Source organism: Schistocerca cancellata, chromosome 2 (genome assembly GCF_023864275.1).
Source record: "Schistocerca cancellata isolate TAMUIC-IGC-003103 chromosome 2, iqSchCanc2.1, whole genome shotgun sequence".
Taxonomy (NCBI): domain Eukaryota; kingdom Metazoa; phylum Arthropoda; class Insecta; order Orthoptera; family Acrididae; genus Schistocerca; species Schistocerca cancellata.
The window spans coordinates 961,926,212-961,943,908 of NC_064627.1; the positions used below are offsets into that span (position 1 = coordinate 961,926,212).

The following is a 17,697-nucleotide window of genomic DNA, read 5'->3' on the forward strand; positions in this document are numbered from 1 at the left end:
TAGTTAGGTCTAAGTATTACTAAATCGAGGGGACTGATGACCTCAGATGTTAAGTCCCATAGTGCTTAGAGCCATCTGAACCATTAAAACCAAAAACCTCTACTTCGCCTCTACTTCCCCTGCTTTCAGTTTTGATGGTTATCTTATTCTTTATTCGTTATGCGTAGTCAGAGGGCGTTCTTGAACTTGTTGACTTGCTCTGACAGCTTCCTTTTCTTCTACGTTTCCCAAAATCACTTCGTGAAGTTGCTGTGTTTTTCTAGTCTTCCACTGTCCACAGTTTTCGAATGGTTATTTTAATTTTTTTCTGCCAATATGTGGTTTGCTACTAGGATTCCAAAGGGTTTGCGTTGAAATTCTTGCTTCATTTCTTCTAAGAAAATGGTTTTTACCGCTTTTTTATCATTCATTGTATTAAGTAGCATTTTTTTAATCTAGTGGTCTCCATTCTATAAGATTTGCCATAGAGCATCAAGCATCTTCCATGTACTGCATCAGTGAAATTGTTTATTGGTTTGTTTGGGTGTGCAGTTTTTTCTTTTAATCCGTATATTTATCTTATTGGGACTATAAATTTGTCTTAGATTTTTCTCTCATCCGTTTATTTGAATTAATTGTTGAACTGTCTGCTATGGATTAGATCTCAGGCATACAGTGCTTGAGCCAAGACAGCTGTCTAGTAATGCGGAAGTTTCGCATTACGGGAAATTTCTCGTTTATTTTAGTGATTCTGTGATACGTTACATACTTCATGGAGCTTGGTCGCTCTTTCTAAATTGGCTCTAGTGTTGTGCACCGATGGTAAAACGATTTCTCTTAAAGAAGACATGTATGAAATTTTCCCCAATTTCGCTTCTCGGTAGAAATGTTCTGATGTGTTTACCTAAATTTTTCCATCTTTTCGTATGATTTTTGGAAGCCTGTCTTTGATGCTATCTCGTGTACCTTCTGTTTGGTGTATTTGGTTTCCTCACTAGAGTTAGTGAAGACAGCTAGATAGTCAATAAAATTTGCGTACATCACTTTGATTCTCTGTTACGATGTTCGTACCCCGAATTTCTTTTCCCCATTCTCTGATGACTTTGCCCGACACAGATGCGGTGAGAGGCCATATCCTTGTCGAATTGCTGCACGTACTTCAAAAGGATCAGATTTTTCTCCAAGAAACTTCACCTGAGATGTTGTGTTCTGAGCCTGGCGTCTCACCGCATATCGAACCTTGCCATCTCCTTTGATCTTCGGAAGTCGGTTGTGACTCGATCGCCGAGGGCCCTCTATGGCAGACAGAAAAAGGAGGGTCGCTGTAGGAAAGTGAGAGCAGTACAAACCTAGCAAGTGGCTCGAGCTGTGAATGTCGATTCGGTGTCGGCAGCACTTGTGGTGTGTTGCAGACTAGTCGGGAAGTCTACACACTTGGAAGCCTTGACGGCTGTTCCCGTGTGGACCTGGTTCACTCAACTGCCAACTGGAGAATTTATGCTGTCAGACGTGGACTCTTGGAAATTCGTTAAGGTGATTTTCCTGCGCTTACGTCACTTTATTTCAAAGTGTTTTCTGGCCTCTATATCTGCAGGTGTGGTTACCCCGAAGTTGGTTTAAGTACAGTTCCCTGTTTTCTCCTGAAATCTAAATTCATATTCATCATTTATTGTGCTGTTTGATTTCACGATCCGTTAATATCAGGGAGGTGCTGAATAGTAATTCAGCGCTAGGGTTTGAGTTATTTGGCTGATATTGTTACCTTGACCATCTGTGCTCATTGCGGGTATTAGTTATTTTACCCTCTCTCAGTACAGGCATTTACTCTGTTCCAGGCAGCACTGTGTATCGCCGAGCAGAGGTCATATTCGACAGCCTTGTTGTTCCGCCAGATATTTTCAAGGGAGTTTCGGGTGTAGCCTCTGTGCTGTATAAGCGGTGGCTGTAAGGAAGATTTAAAATTGGGTATTTTGTGAATTAGTTTTACGACAAATTTTAGTGCAGTTTGGACCCAAGCATTTTAAATTTCCTTGGGTTGTTCACTTGATTTGTCTGTAGCCCCACATGCGTCGGTAACTTATATTTTGTACACTCTGTCGAAATTTTGTCACTTCATGTACAAGATAAGCTCTATTTGTTTTGTATTAACTCTCAAGGTCTTTGACACAGTTTTCGAGTGTTTGCTTTTACGCGTATGCGCTCCAAGCGTCACCAAAGTTTATGTTAAGGAAAAGGATTTTGATTTTCTATATTACCATACCTTCGGGTTGTATATTGAGATCGGTATATATTTTACTATTGTTGTATTTTTATATTTATGAAAGTGTATTTTTATATTTATGAAAGAAAGAAAGGTTCATATGTTAACTATTTCCTAAAAATGTTGATCGGCGTGAAGAATTTCGCCTCTGGTATTCACTAAGTGTGCTGATAATAGCAGTTATCACGTATTATTCAAAATTACTGTCAATAGCATGGGTTGTCATCCCCTTATTTTCCTGGCTCGAGTTCTTGCCTTTTATTGCCATCAACTTTTTCCTTCCATGGGCGAATTGTTATCAGCATGATTGTGCCCCTTGGGCTTGTTATTTCTTGCAAATAAATTTTGGGGATTTTCATTATTCGTTCGACCGATTATTAATTGCTAAAACTGTCATTAACTGGTTAATGTGAAATGAAGCATTTAATTACTGATCTCTTCGCCTCTAAGGGGTTGTTTTGACGTCGTCCAAACATATTTTGAAGTTCCTTTAAGTTAAATTATTGTATTTCTTCTATCTGAAAATCTTATATTGTTGAATTGTTGTTTTAAAATCGTAAACTCTGATTAGTTTAAAGAACCTTTACATTTCCATATAAAGTTTATTGCTTGTTTTAATTCTGAAATATTTTATGAATAAATCACATTCTGTGCAATAAATGGTGAATGATGACTCAAATCCAGGAGTTCAGTCCTTCCTACAAAACCCTTTGTAACACCATAATAAGATCTTATGTAATTTTTTTCTTCTGATTACTTAACTTCAATTTCATGTGCAATAAGCAAAACCCTTTACGCATTTATGGGTCTATTCTGCAAAAATCCTAACTGAGAGTAACATTATACTGCATCTAAATACCATAATTGGTTATAAATATAGTATCAGTACACAAACGGTGCAGAGTATAGTTTAATACCTTATTGGCCATTTTGGGGCCCCAAGACTGCCACGTAACGGTGTCTTTGAAGGCCCGGTAGACTAGTTCTCGAGTCGGCCTTTCTTCTCTTAGATGTTCTAAAATGTCCAAAACGGTTTGTCTGTCAACAGAGTCACACGCCTACCCTTCTATGTCCACAAAGGAGACATAGGAGTTGGTACTTCGACTTATCCATAATATTGCCTCGAGACACCAAATCTGTATAACACACGATATACCTTTCCTTGGTATTCACCAATCAAATGATCTATTTGTTGTTCAGTTATGTTTAAGAGAGGTTTGAATAGAACCTTGAATATGCAACAGATATGTAATGGTTTTCTTCCAGTCCTGTGGAATCCTTTGCGTTTTCCATGTTATCTGCGGAAAATGCATGCATTCTTAATTCTTAGAAGACTGTCCATGTTATTTTAAGCACTTTATCTAAAATGATCAAGCTTGTTAATGCAATGGACAAGACAATGGAAGTGCATTCTAGCGGTCTGGTGTTCATTTCCCTCTTGACCATCCCTGTACAGGTTTCCCAAAACTTCTTATCACTGATATCGGAATGAGTTCTTTTAAAATGACAGGGTCATGTTACAACTTAATTTAAAGTACCTGAATGTGGCCAAGATTTGGAAGTACGCTTACGTGATTCAGAAATGATGTCATTACAATTCAGTACTAAAACTACACAGTGGAGTTAATATTCACTTTGCAGGCACACGTGCTTCTGGATACTATTCTTAACATACAATGTAGCAATATCAGTGAGTGAGACTTGGTTACCAGCACGGAGCAGGCCATGGGCAGCTGCAGCAACAGGAAGACGCGAGGCTGCTGGTTGGTGGTCCAGCACAGGGTGTCCTCCAGCTCCAGGCGGGCTACGGCCCACGTCGCCACCACCACCATAGGCGCTCCTGGGAAATATATCAGCAGTAGTTTGGAATATATCTTCAATACTTCATTCAGCATCAGAACTCTGAGCGAAGCAGAGGGAGGGCAGTGCAGAGATATTTACACCTACCCTTCGATTTACTTTAACAATCATTGACATCGACAATATCTTCGTTTCCCTGATAGGGACTCATCATTTTGCAGATCAGTCGTAATAATTAAATTGGCTTCATAATTTCACGGTGTTCTATAATTGTTTAACTCTCCGGCTACGAAACTTTTTTTGTTTCATTGAGTACCCCTTGGGTCATGATGACCCCAAGCAATTTTCACAGGATATATTCGCGTTATTTTAAGGAACTAAAATAAAAACATACATTACAGCTGTTCGTTGTAACAGTTATCATTCAGAATGAGAATTTCACTCTGCAGCGGAGTGTGCGCTGATATGAAACTTCCGGGCAGATTAAAACTGTGTGCCCGACCGAGACTCGAACTCGGGAACTAAGCCTTTCACGGGCAAGTGCTGTACCATCTGAGCTAACCAAGCATGACTCACGCCCCGTTTTCAGAGTTTTACTTCTGCCAGTATCTCGTCTCCTACCTTCCAAACTTTACAGAAGCAGGAGAGCTTGTGTAAAGTTTGGAAGGTAGGAGACGAGATACTAGCAGAAGTAAAGCTGTGAGTACCGGCCGTGAGTCGTGCTTCGGTAGCTGAGATGGTAGAGCACTTTCCCGCGAAAGGCAAAGGTCCCGAGTTCGAGTCTCGGTCGGGCACACAGTTTTAATCTGCCAGGAAGTTTCAGTTATCATTCAGTTCTTATGGATGTTAAATCCAAGAAACAAAAAATAAAAAAACAAAAACTAAACTGGGGCCGACTGACCCAGCGATATTCAGTGGAAAGAAAACATAAATAAATTGTAATTTTTAACAAATATGAAACTGACCAAAACATGATTGGGTAAATATGACTCAGAGGAAGAAAGTGACATATTTTAAAAATAACAGCTTTGTAAATAAGGGAGAAATACGGGGTGTTCAAAAACTCTCTCCACAGTGCCGTATGATTGTTAGCCGCGTGTGCCGTATGCCGCAGTGAATATACCGAAATGAAACTCAGTGAAATACAAGTTATTAATTTATTGAATATTCATTTTTACTTACAAATTTTCACATTCAATATTGCGAGTGTCCCCCTTATTGTTGAATACACAATTCAATTCGTCTAATAATGTTCCCATACACAAGCTGTAACATTTCTTCTGCAGCAGAAGCAGTGAAAGAGGATATTGCAGTTTTCAATTCATCGATGGATTTTATATGGTTTTTATAGACAGTTGCTTTCGCTGCACCCCAGAAGTAAAAGCCAGGTGGTGTTTGGTCAGGCGATCGTGGAGGCCAAAGTCCCTGTGAAATTATGCGATCGCCAAAAACATCAGCAAGCACTGACATTGAAACGCTAGCCGTATGCGCGGTTGCGCCATCTTGTCGAAAACAACCGTTCGATATTTCACTTAACACAAGTTCTTCTATTAATGGGTATCGTTGTGCGTTTATTGTTTCGTTTGAAAAGATGGGACCCACAAACCTACGTCTAGAACTTGCAATCCAAACTCCTATTTTCACAGAATGAAGTGGTTCCTCATGAAAACACAATGGATTTGCAGTACTCACATACGAGAATTTTGCGAGTTCAAATGGTTCAAATGGCTCTGAGCACTATGGGACTCAACTTCTGAGGTCATTAGTCCCCTAGAACTTAGAACTAGTTAAACCTAACTAACCTAAGGACATCACAAACATCCATGCCCGAGGCAGGATTCGAACCTGCGACCGTAGTTGCGAGTTCATGTACCCGGATAAATGAAACCACGCCTCATTAGTGAAAAATGTTTCATTAAGAATATCCGTTCCATTTTGTTGAACGAAATTTTTGAACCATTGACAATAATGCAGTCTCTTGCCATGATCAGTATTTTTCAGTTCTTACACGACTGTCACTCTGTATGGGAAAAGTTCTAATTTTTTCTTTACAGCTGTGTGGGCCGTTCTGACACTAAAATCGATTTCCTGGGCGAGTTTTGTTAGAGACTTTTTCGGACTCATGGACATTTTATCGGAAATACTGAGTAGTTTTTCGTCAGACAAAACGCTAGGACGACCACTTCTCGGTGCATCTGTCACTGAACCAGCAGTTCGAAATTTGTTAATCAAATCTCGCGATGTGGGAGTGTTGTCTCCGTTGTTCGACTAAAAACACGTTCTTTAATGGTTTGCATTTTAACAGTGAAACAAACGAACAAAGGAACTATACTTCAACGTTCACGTCAACACGTAATGACACACACCAACGATACTACTGACGCTGGCTGAGATAAACGAAACAGTGAAATATTGGGAGAGTCCACTTGAAGGTAAGTAACCCTGGCAGGCCAACAATCATACGGCACGGGCCGCTAACAATCATACGGCAGTGCGGAGAGACTTTTTGAACACCCCGTACTTTTCAGTGTTCTTATGGAGTCATATACACCCCAGTGGTAGTAGGAGGGTTAAATGATACCACTTTAGGCATTTCACTGTCCTTTTATTTTCTCTCGGAAACTACTGGAATTTCGGCTGTAAGTCATTCAGAATTATCCTGTAGTAATGGCATGCAGTCTGACTGCTTACTATAGGATAGTAACGATTCACTGTAAAATATCTATAGAGTCAAGATTGCTGTAGTTCCCAAAAGTAAATAATTGAAAAGTGGATTTACGACACATTTATTATTTAGACAGTCAAATTGTCATTTAATGCAACGTTTGTCAGCATATTGTGCTATAACACAGTGGGCTGTCTTTTCTTGAAACAAGAAAATGTCATTTTCGTGGTTCATAAGCAAAATGTACTTACACGGAACGTTTCCTCCTGGCTCGATAAGGGACGTTTGCTTTTGGAGTTAACACCCTAACAAATACACTACTGGCCATTAAAATTGCTGCATCAAGAAGAAATGCAGTTGATAAACGGGTATTCATTGGACAAATGTATTATTCTAGAACTGACAAGTGATAACATTTTCACGCAATTTGGGTGCATAGATCCTGAGAAATCAGTATCCAGAGCAACCACATCTGGTCGTAATAAAGGCCTTGATACGCCTGCGCATTGAGTCAAACAGAGCTTGGATGGCGTGTACAGTTACAGCTGCCCACGCAGCTTCAAGACGATACCACAGTTCATCAAGAGTAGTGACTAGCGTATTGTGACGAGCCAGTTCAAAAAATGGCTCTGAGCACTATGGGACTCAACTGCTGAGGTCATTAGTCCCCTAGAACTTAGAACTAGTTAAACCTAACTAACCTAAGGACATCACAAACATCCAGGATTCGAACCTGCGACCGTAGCGGTCTTGCGGTTCCAGACTGCAGCGCCTTTAACCGCACGGCCACTTCGGCCGGCTGACGAGTCAGTTGCTCGGCCACGATTGACCAGACGTTTTCAATTGGTGAGAGATCTGGAGAATGTGCTGGCCAGGGCAGCAGTCGAACATTTTCTGTATGCAGAAAGGCTCGTACTGGACCTTCAACATGCGGTCGTGCATTATCCTGCTGAAATGTAGGGTTTCGCAGGGATCGAATGAAAGGTAGAGCCACGGGTCGTAACACATCTGAAATTTAACGTCCGCTGTTCAAAGTGCCGTCACTGCGAACAAGAGGTGACCGAAACATGTAACCAATGGCACCCCATACCGTCACGCAGGGTGATACGCCAGTATGGCGGTGACGAATACACGCTTCCAATCTGCGTTCACCGCGACGTCGCCAAGCACGGATGCGACCGTCATGATCCTGTAAACAGAACCTTGCCATTCGTGCACCCAGGGTCGTCGTTGAGTACACCATCGCAGGCCCTCCTGCCTGTGATGCCGCGGCAAGGGTAACCGCAGCCATGGTCTCCGAGATGATAGTCCATGCTTCTGCAAACGTCCTGGAACTGTTCGTGTAGATGGTTGTTGTCTTGCAAACGTCCCCACCTGCTGACGCAGAAATCGAGACGTGGCTGCAGGAACCGTTACCGCCATGCGAATAAGAGGCCTGTCACCTCGACTGCTAGTGATTCGAGGCGTTGGGATCCAGCACGGTGTTCCGTATTACCCTCCTGAACTCACCGATTCTATATTCTACCAAGAGTCATTGGATCTCGACCAACGCGAGCAGCAATGTTGCGATACGATAAGCCTCAATCACGATAGGCTGCAATCCGACCATTATCAAAGTCTCAAACGTGATGGTACGCATTTCTCCTCCTTACACGAGGCATCACAACAACGTTTCACCATGCAACGCCTGCCAACTGCTGTTTGTGTATGAGAAATCGGTTGGAAAGTTTCCTCATGTCAGCATGTTGTAGGTGTCACCACCGGCGGCAATCTTGTGTGAATGCTATGAAAAGCTAATCATTTGCATATGACAGCATCTTCTTCCTGTCGGTTAAATTTCGCGTCTGTAGCACGTCATCTTCGTGGTGCAGCAATTTTAATGGCCAATAGTGTAGTTATGTAACTGAATCTCTAATTGACGTAGGATCTTATCAAATTCAGGGCGAAGAGAGTTCGGCTGAAGTTGGTGGCACAGGCAGGCCTGCGCAGTGAGACGCTCTGCAGCACTTACCCCAGCCCAGAGCGACGTAGCTGGCGACGCGCCCGGCGTGGGCGGGCAGCGCGAACACCACCAGGTTGTGCAGGTAGAGGCCCTGCGCCAGGATCCACGAGAAGTTGGCCGCGATCGACAGCTGCCACAGGCTCGTCACCAGCTTGCAGCGCCAGTGCTGCGGCAGCACAACACTGGTCAGCCACAGGTAGGGCTTCACTGAGGAGTCGTACACATCACTGGACGGCACGTGACGTTGTGATATTCGCTTTTCCTTGCTGTTTCCCCTTTCTCTTATTATTGTAAAGTGAAATGTAAAGGGCAAAGTGTACTATTGTCAGGACACAGGAAGCAGTTTTAATAGCTCTCTAACACTAATCAGTAGTACTGAGCTGTGTTCGTAGTGGAAGTAACAGTTAACAAATACTTACGGTGCTGTTAGTGAGGAAGACGATGTGTCCATCTTCATTGTAGGCGACGTCTGACGCGAGACCGACGCCGTCGACGAAGAGCGCGTCCTTGAGCAGCCCCATCAGGGAGCGGAAGATAAACGAGGCGAAGAGGTGCATGTACAGCCTGTACCGAGGGCAGCGCAGCCGCCTGAAACCACCAGTACGGGTCGTAGGCGAGACAGGGACACTTGGCAGTGTGTATTTGCATTCAGCGTTTAGGTGAATCCGCATTACCTCCTCAGTTTATAACAGCATGTCCCTCGGCTGGCATATTCCGAAATATTGGTCACTGTGGGCTGAGTAAGAAAAATCTAACGTAACAAACCCGCCTGGCTAGCCTCGCGGTCTAACGCGCTGCTTCCCGAGTGGGAATGCGTGCCGGTCCCCGGCACGAATCTGCCCGGCGGATTAGTGTCGAGGTCCGATGTGCCGGCCACTCTGTCGTTTTTAAGGCGGTTTTCCATCTTCCTCGGTGCATGCGGGCTGGTTCCCGTTATTCCACTTCAGTTGCACTGTGTCGGCGATTGCTGCGTAAACAAAATTTCCACGTACGCGTACATCATAATTACTGCACCACGCAAACATTTGGGGTTACACTTATGTGGTATGAAAGGTTCCCGTGGGGGCCACTGGAGCCGAACCGCACAATAACCCTGGGTTCGGTGTGGGGTGGTGGTGGCGTGGGTGGACTGTTGTGGCCCACGGTGGGGTTGTGAACCACTGAGGGCTATGGTGAGACGAAGCCTCTCCGTCGTTTCTAGGGCTTCGGTTTAATACACACAATACACAACGTGAGAAAACTACTCACACGTATGTAGGTGACAATGTCTCTTCTTCCACAGTGAATCACTCGGTATTGGAGTGTGCGTTGTTTTGCATATCCTGGTAGAATAAAACTGTGTGTCAGACTGGCAGTCGAACCCTGATCCTTGCCATTTGTGGACAATGAGCAATCTAAGCATGACCCAAGCCGCGGTCTCACAACTTCGCATTTCTCAATACCTCCCTCCTACTTCCCAAAGGAGCTCTCCTGTACACCACGCGCCACTAGTACTACAGGAAGCAGAGGTATTTCGAAAAAATCGCTTAACTACAGCCCTTATACTACCAATACATTCAAATGAAAATATATTTCAGTTTCAAATCTTGCTTCTGCACTTTCATTTTATTAGGTACATCCTTATTCACAATAGTGGCCTGTTCATTATTGTTTATTCAAAATTCTTTTGATAAATTCTGTTGAATTAGTGTTACAAACACACAGTGTAATGGGTATAAGTGAAGATATTTCCAATGATGACTGAGGACGGAGTACTGAACAACATTAAATTCGTGCCGACGTCAATTACAGAGTAATAATTATAGCTATTACATGCGGTACGTTTTTAGGCTGGGTAATATCTCCAAAAATTATGTGGCAAGAGCAAGGCACTATTGCTTCTCTTCCCCTGGACAGAAGGTCAGATGTTAAAGTTTGAAGACATCGACGCAAAATTGTTAGTCTATAGTAGCCGTCGAACCCAGAACCTTGCCATTCGTGGACAATGAGTAATCTAAGCACGACTCACTTTTAGTGGAGCAGTTACGACAGTGCGGGAACCATCAGCACGCACAATTGTGATGTGTTTGTCGGATGACTCTTGGATGGAGAGAAAAAACAGACAACACACTGATGTACATGAATATTAAGGCACCACATATAAAAATATCGGCACTTACAACCATTATCCTGTATATTCTTCAATAGTGCTTGGAATATGCAACGAAGCGCCGAACAAACTGATACAGGCATGCGTATTCAGATACAGAGATATGTAAACAGCCAGAATAAGGCGCTGCCGCCGCAACGCCTATATAAGACAACTGCCTGGCGCAGTTGTTAGATCTGTTACTGCTGCTACAATGACTGGGTATCATGATTTAAGTCAGTTTGAACGAGGTGCTACAGTTGGCGCACGTGCAATGGGACACAGTATCGCCGAGGTAGCGATGAAGTGGGGAATTTCCCGTACGACCATTTCACGAGTCTATCGTGAATACAGGAATCCGATAAAACATCAAATCTCAAACATGGCTGATGCCTGAAAAAGATCCTACAAGAATGGAATCAACGACGACAGAAGGGATCATTCAGCGTGACAGAAGTGCAATCCTTCTTAAAATTGCTGCAGATTTCATTGCTTGGCCATGAAAAAGTCTCAGCGTGCCAACCATTCAACGAAACATCATCGATATGGGCTTTCGGAGCCGAAAGCCCACTCGTGTACCCTTCATGACTGCACGACACAAAGGTTTTCGTCTCGCCTAGGCCGTCAACACTGACACTGGACTGTTAATGACAAGAACCTGGCCGGACGAGTCTCGTTTCAATTTGTGTCGAGCGGATGGTCGTGTACGGGTATGGAGACAGCCTTATGAATCCATGGACCTTGCATGTCAGCAGGGGACTGTTCAAGCTGGTGGACGCTTTGTAATGGTGTGGGGACTGTGCATTTTGGGTATATGGGACCCCTGATACGTCTAGATACGGGTCTGCAGGTGACACGTACGTAAGCATCCTGTCTGATCACCTGCATCCATTTATGTCCATTGTGCATTCCGACGGACTTTCGCAATTCCAGCAGGACAATGCTACCCCCCATCCGTCGAGAATTGCTACAGAATGGCTCCAGAAACACTCTTCTGAGTTTAAACATTCCTCTGTCCACCAAACTACCCAGTTCTGAACAATATTCAGTATATCTCGGATGCCTTGCAACTCGCATTTCAGAAGAGATCTCCATACCCTCGTACTCTTACGGATTTATGGACAGCACTGCAGGATTCATGGTGTCAGTTCCTTGCAGTACTATTTCAGACATTAGTCGCTCCATGTCACGTCGTGTTGCGGCACTTCTGCGTGCTGGTTGGGGCTCTACATAATATTAGGCATGTTTACCAGTTTCTTTGGCTCTTCAGTGTATATTCTCACACGAAGGAATTGGTGAATAATTATTTTTCATTCCTGCATATGTATTATTCACTAAATTTTCGATCATTGTACTAAACCAGCAATGTTTTGAACCATTTGGTACTAGAAAGTTATTGCATGTGGTCTTTCTGATCATATCTAAATTCAGAGGTGTTTTACTTGCAGCACGTTATTCCAATCGCAACGTCCGAAATTTCCCTTTATACGGTTATTAACCTCATCTGCATTACTAGTATTATAATTTTAGAAGCTTTCGAAATTTGGTGCTACAGAAGAATGCTGAAGATTAGATGGGTAGATCACACAACTAATGAGGAGTTATTGAATAGGATTTGGGAAGTAGAGAAGTTTGTGGCGCTACTTGACTAGAAGAAGAGATCGGTTGGTAGGACATGTTCCAAGGCATCAAGGGATCACCAATTTGGTATTGGAGGGCAGCGTGGAGGGTAAGAATGGTAGAGGGAGACCAAGAGATGAATACACTAAGCAGATTTAAAAGGATGTAGGTTGCAGTAGATACTGTGAGATGAAGAGGCTTGCACAGGATAGAGTAGCATGGAGAGCTGAATCAAATCAGTCTCAGGACTGAAGACAACAATAACAACAACAATTTTATTTACCGAATTCCCGTAATATTTTTCACGATTATTTTGCGCATGTGTTTCCGAATTGGAATTATTATAGTACAGACGTTTTAAGTGGGTTAAATAAGCAGCTCAACATATCACGACGTATGCGTCTGAATTAAACATAGAGTTCGTAATAACACTGGATAAAACGAACGAACCAAGCTCTATCTGGATGTGATTTTAAATCATTTATGAGGTGGGGAAATACTAGCGACACTTGGACATGAAACTGACTTACTCGAAGATGAATAAGAACACTAGAGTGCTTACTGAACAGTACAAGATATATTAACGTTTGATTTCGTAATAAAAACAAGCGATATGCCACAGATAATATTCTACAGCAGTGGTAACGAATGTACTAACGTGAAAAGTTACTTCAGTCTAATTTATCTTCTCCCTAGCCTTCATCCCACCTACTACCGATCCGTTTCTTCAGGATTTGACAAATTTTATTTCATATTTTACCTGTGTGGTAGGAAGCCCTTCATAATGCCACAGTCGTCAAGGTAACATAAGAGAGGGAAATCGTGTGCCCCGTTTCTCTGAAGACGATTGTACTTTTTTTAGTATGTTACCGTAGTTCAACAGTTTGTGTATCGTATGGTCTGACGAGGAATTTGTGGATCAGCAGAGCATTTGCCTAAACGAACGCGGAAAACCGTCTAAAAATTACATTCAGACAGTCCCGTGCACCAGCCCACGGTCGGTAATAAGCCAGTCTAATTCACTCAGGATCTGGCTCACCTCGCTGTTTTCACAAGCTAGCACACTGCGTGTTATGCTGTACGAGTAAGTCTGTCTACTTCGGACTAATGAGGGGGTATAAGCGATAGATGATAATTTCTCCACTGACAAAAGATTCCAGCATAGCTCCCTAATCGAATCTCCGGGAGGGGACTGCCAAGGGGGAGGTGACCATGAGAAATGGGTTGAATAACTAATGAAAGGATAACGTCATACGAGCCGGAGCGTGGAATGTCAGAAACTCCAATGTGGCAGGGAAGCTAGAAGATTTGAAAATTTCAATCCAAAAGCTCAATTTAGGTATAATAGGGGTCAGGGAACAGATATGGAAAGAAGACAAGGCTTTCCGGTCAGATGAATATAGGGTAATTTCAACAGCAACAGAAAAGGTTATAACGGGAGTAGGATTCGTTATGAATAGGAATGTAGGGCAGATAGCTTGTTACTGTGAACAGTTCAGTGATAGGGTTGTTCTTATCAGAATCGACAGCAAATCAACGGTGACAACTATAGTTCAGGTATACATGCCTACGTCGCAAGCTGAAGATGAGTAGATAGAGGAAGTTTATGAGGACGCTGAGAGGGTAATACAGGGAGCTGAAAACCTAATAGTCATGGGGAACTGGAACGCAGGTGTAGAGGAAGGAGTAGAAGAAAAGGTTACTGGAGTATATGGGCTTGAACCAAAGAACGAGAGAGGAGAAAGACTAACTGTGTTCTGTAATAAATTTCAGCAAGTAACAACGAATACTCTGTTCAAGAATCACAAGAGGAGGAGGTATACTTGGAGAAGGCCAGGTGATACGATAAAATTTCAGCTAGATTACACCATGGTCAGACAGAGATTCTGGGATCAGATATTGGATTGTAAGATACAGCCAGGAGCAGATATAGGCTCAGATCATAGTATAGTAGTGATAAAGAGTAAGCTGAAGTTTAAGACATTAGAAAGATTCAGTACGCAAAGAAGTGGGATACGGAAATACTAAGGAATGATGAGATACACTTGAAGTTACCTAAGGCTATAGATACAGCAATGAGGGATAGCTCAGTAGGCAGTACAGTTGAAGAGGAATGCACATCTCTAAAAAGAGTAATAACAGCAACTGGAAATTAAAACATAGGTACGAAGAAGGTGACTACGAAGAAACAATGGGTAATAGAAAAACTACTGCAGTTGATCGACGGAAGGAGGAAGTGCAAAAATGTTCCGGGAAACTAAGGAATACAAAAATACAAGCCGATGAGGAAGGAAATAAATAAGAAGTGCAGGGAAGCTAAGATAAAATGACTACATGAAAAATGTGAAGAAATCTAAAAAGGAATTACTGTCGCAAAGACTGTCTCAGCACATAGGAAAGTCAAAACAATCCTCGGGGAAATTATAAGCAAGGGTGGTAACTTTAAGAGTGCAACTGAATTCCGCTATTAAATACAAAGGAAACAGCGGGTAGGGGGAAAAAGTACATTGAAGGCCTCTGTGTGGGGGAAGATTTGTCTGATGTGATAGAGGAAGAAAGAGCAGTCGATTTAGAAGAGATAGGGGATCCAGTATTTGAATCAGAATTTAAAAAGATATTTGGAGGCCTTAAGATCAAGTAAGGCAGAAGGAGTAGATAACATTCCATCAGAATTTCTAAAATTATTGAGTGACGTGGCAAGAAAATGACTTTTCATGTTGGTGTGTGGAATGTATGTGACTGGTGACATACCATCTGACTTTCCGAAAAACATCAACAGAATTCCGAAGGGGATAAGAGTTGACAAGTGCGGGAATTATCGCACAATCGACTTACCAGCTCTTGCATCGAAGCTGCTGACAAGAATGGAAAAGAAAATTGTGGACGTTTTAGATGACGATTAGTTTGGCTTTAGGAAAGATAAAGGCACCAGAGATGAAATTGTGACGTTGCAGTTAATAATGGAAACAAGACTAAAGAGAAATCAAGACATGTTCGTAAGATTTGTCCACCTTGAAAAACCGTAGACAGTGTAAAATGGTACAAGATGTTCGACATTAAGAGAAAACTAGGGATAAGCTATAGGAAGGGACGGGGAATATACTATATGTACAAAAGCCAAGAGGGATTAATAAGAATGAATGTCGACCAAGGATGAAGTGAAGTGCTCCGATAAAAAGGCTATAAGACGGGGATGTAGTCTTTCGCCCATCTGTTCAATCTGTACAGCGAGATTGAAATTCAAGGTGTAACTATATCAATGATAAGATTCACTGATGACATAGCTATCCTGAGGGAAAGTGAAGAAGAATTACGTGATCGGCAGAATGGAATGAACACTCTACTGAGTACAGAGTATGGAGTAAGAGAAAGTCGACGAAAGACGTATGTAACGAGAAGTAGCAGAAATGAGAACAGCTGGAGAGTTAATATCGGCACTGATGATCACGCAGTAGATGACGTTAAAGAACTGTACTACCTAGGCAGCAAAACAACCAATGACAGTCGGAGCAGGGAGTGGGGGGGGGGGGGTTGACATGAAAAGCAGACTAGCACTGGTAAGAAGGGAATTCCTGGCAATGAGAAGTCCACTTAATTTGAGGAAGAAATTGGAGCACAGCACTGTATGGTAGTGAAACATGGACTGTGGGAAAACAGGATCAGAAGAGAATCGAAGCATTTGAGATGCAGTGCTACGGGCGAATGTTGAAAATTAGGTGGACTGATAAGGTAAGGAATGAGGAGAATGTGGAAAACAGTGATAAGGAGAAGGGACAGGTGGCAGGACATCTGTTAAGAGACCAGGGAATAACTCACAAACTACTGGAGGGAGCTGTAGCGGGCAAAATCTGTAGAGGAAGACAGAGATTGGAGTGCATCCAGAAAATAATTGAGGACGTATGTTGCAAATGGTACTCTGAGATTAAGAGGTTGGCGTAGGAGAGGAATTTGTCGCGGGCCGCAGCAAACCAGTCAGAAGACTGATGATCCGAAAAAAAGAAAAAAAAAGTGATTCCACAATGCAATGTCTCAGTGCTATTGTGGCAGGTGTGTGACAGTTCACAGGAAACATTCAGAAAGATGATCATAATAGTCCTCACTTTTCTAATAACAATGACAGGCCTACAATCGAAATTACTCTGAGCAGTACATTAGCATAGATCGATTCGCAATATTGTTGAAATTCTGTGTCTTGATTCCATTATGTGTAAATATATTTTATTTTGTAAGATCCCATTTTATTAATGTGGTATTAAATCAGAATTAAATTATTCGTACGAACTGTTTCGATCATACTTACTAACACTGAAGACAGTGATTCAGCAAATAAAACCGGAAGCGACTGTGTAATTTTAAGTTACGTAAGGACATTGACTTCTCTGAAAAAGATAATCACAGAAGTTGAAAAGAAAAACAGAGGTACATAGAGGTACATCGAAGGTGAATGAAGTGAAACAATGTGAAACAAAAACAAAAATAAAATAAAATAAAATGCTTCTGTTGATGAAAGGGGGAAGTACAAAAATGTTCAGAAAATGTCATCAATATCCTGCAATACTAGTCACAGAAATGAAATAAATAGGAAGTGCAGCGTCCTAAGGCGAAATGGCCACGGGAAAAATGTGAAGAAATAGAACAATAAATGATTGTTGGAAAGACTGACTCAGCGTTTGCGAAAATCAAAACCGCCTTCGTTCAAATGAAAAGCAAGAGCGGTACCATTAAGAGTGCAACGGGAATTCCACAGTTAAATGCAAAAGACGGGGCCGATAGGTGGAAAGAGTACAACTAAGGCCTCTACGAGGAAGAGGAATTGTCTCATATCGTGGTAGGAGAAGAAAAAGGATTCGATTTAGAAGATATAGGGAATCCAGTATTAGAATCAGAATTTAAGAGAAGTTTGGAGGACGTAAGATCAAATAATGCAGAAGGGGTGGATAACATTCCATCAGAATTTCTAAAATCACTGTGGGGAAGTGGCAACAAAACGACTATTCATATTGGTATGTAGAACGTATTTCACTGGCGATATACTGTCAGACTTTCGGAGAATCATCTTCCAGACAATTCCAAAGACTGTAAGAGTGAACAAGTGCGAGAATTATCGCGAAGTCAACTTAAATGCTCAAGCACCCACGTTGCTGACAAGAATATTGCACAGAAGAACGGAAAAGAGAATTCAGGATTTGTTAGATGACGATCAGTTTGCTTTTAGGAAAGATAAGGCAAAAGAAAGGCAGTTC

General features: G+C 42.2%; 1 protein-coding gene across 1 annotated transcript in view; it reads right to left on the reverse strand.

The window, feature by feature from the left end:
* Positions 1-17,697, reverse strand: part of LOC126160151 (secretin receptor-like) — a 166,406-nt gene that overhangs the window by 72,457 nt on the left and 76,252 nt on the right. Inside the window, exons 6-8 of the mRNA XM_049916888.1 lie at positions 9,126-9,294; positions 8,716-8,872; positions 3,949-4,079 (exon numbers count right to left, since the gene is read on the reverse strand). Coding sequence (XP_049772845.1) covers positions 3,949-4,079; positions 8,716-8,872; positions 9,126-9,294 — 457 coding nt within the window. The remainder of the gene's footprint in view (positions 1-3,948; positions 4,080-8,715; positions 8,873-9,125; positions 9,295-17,697) is intronic.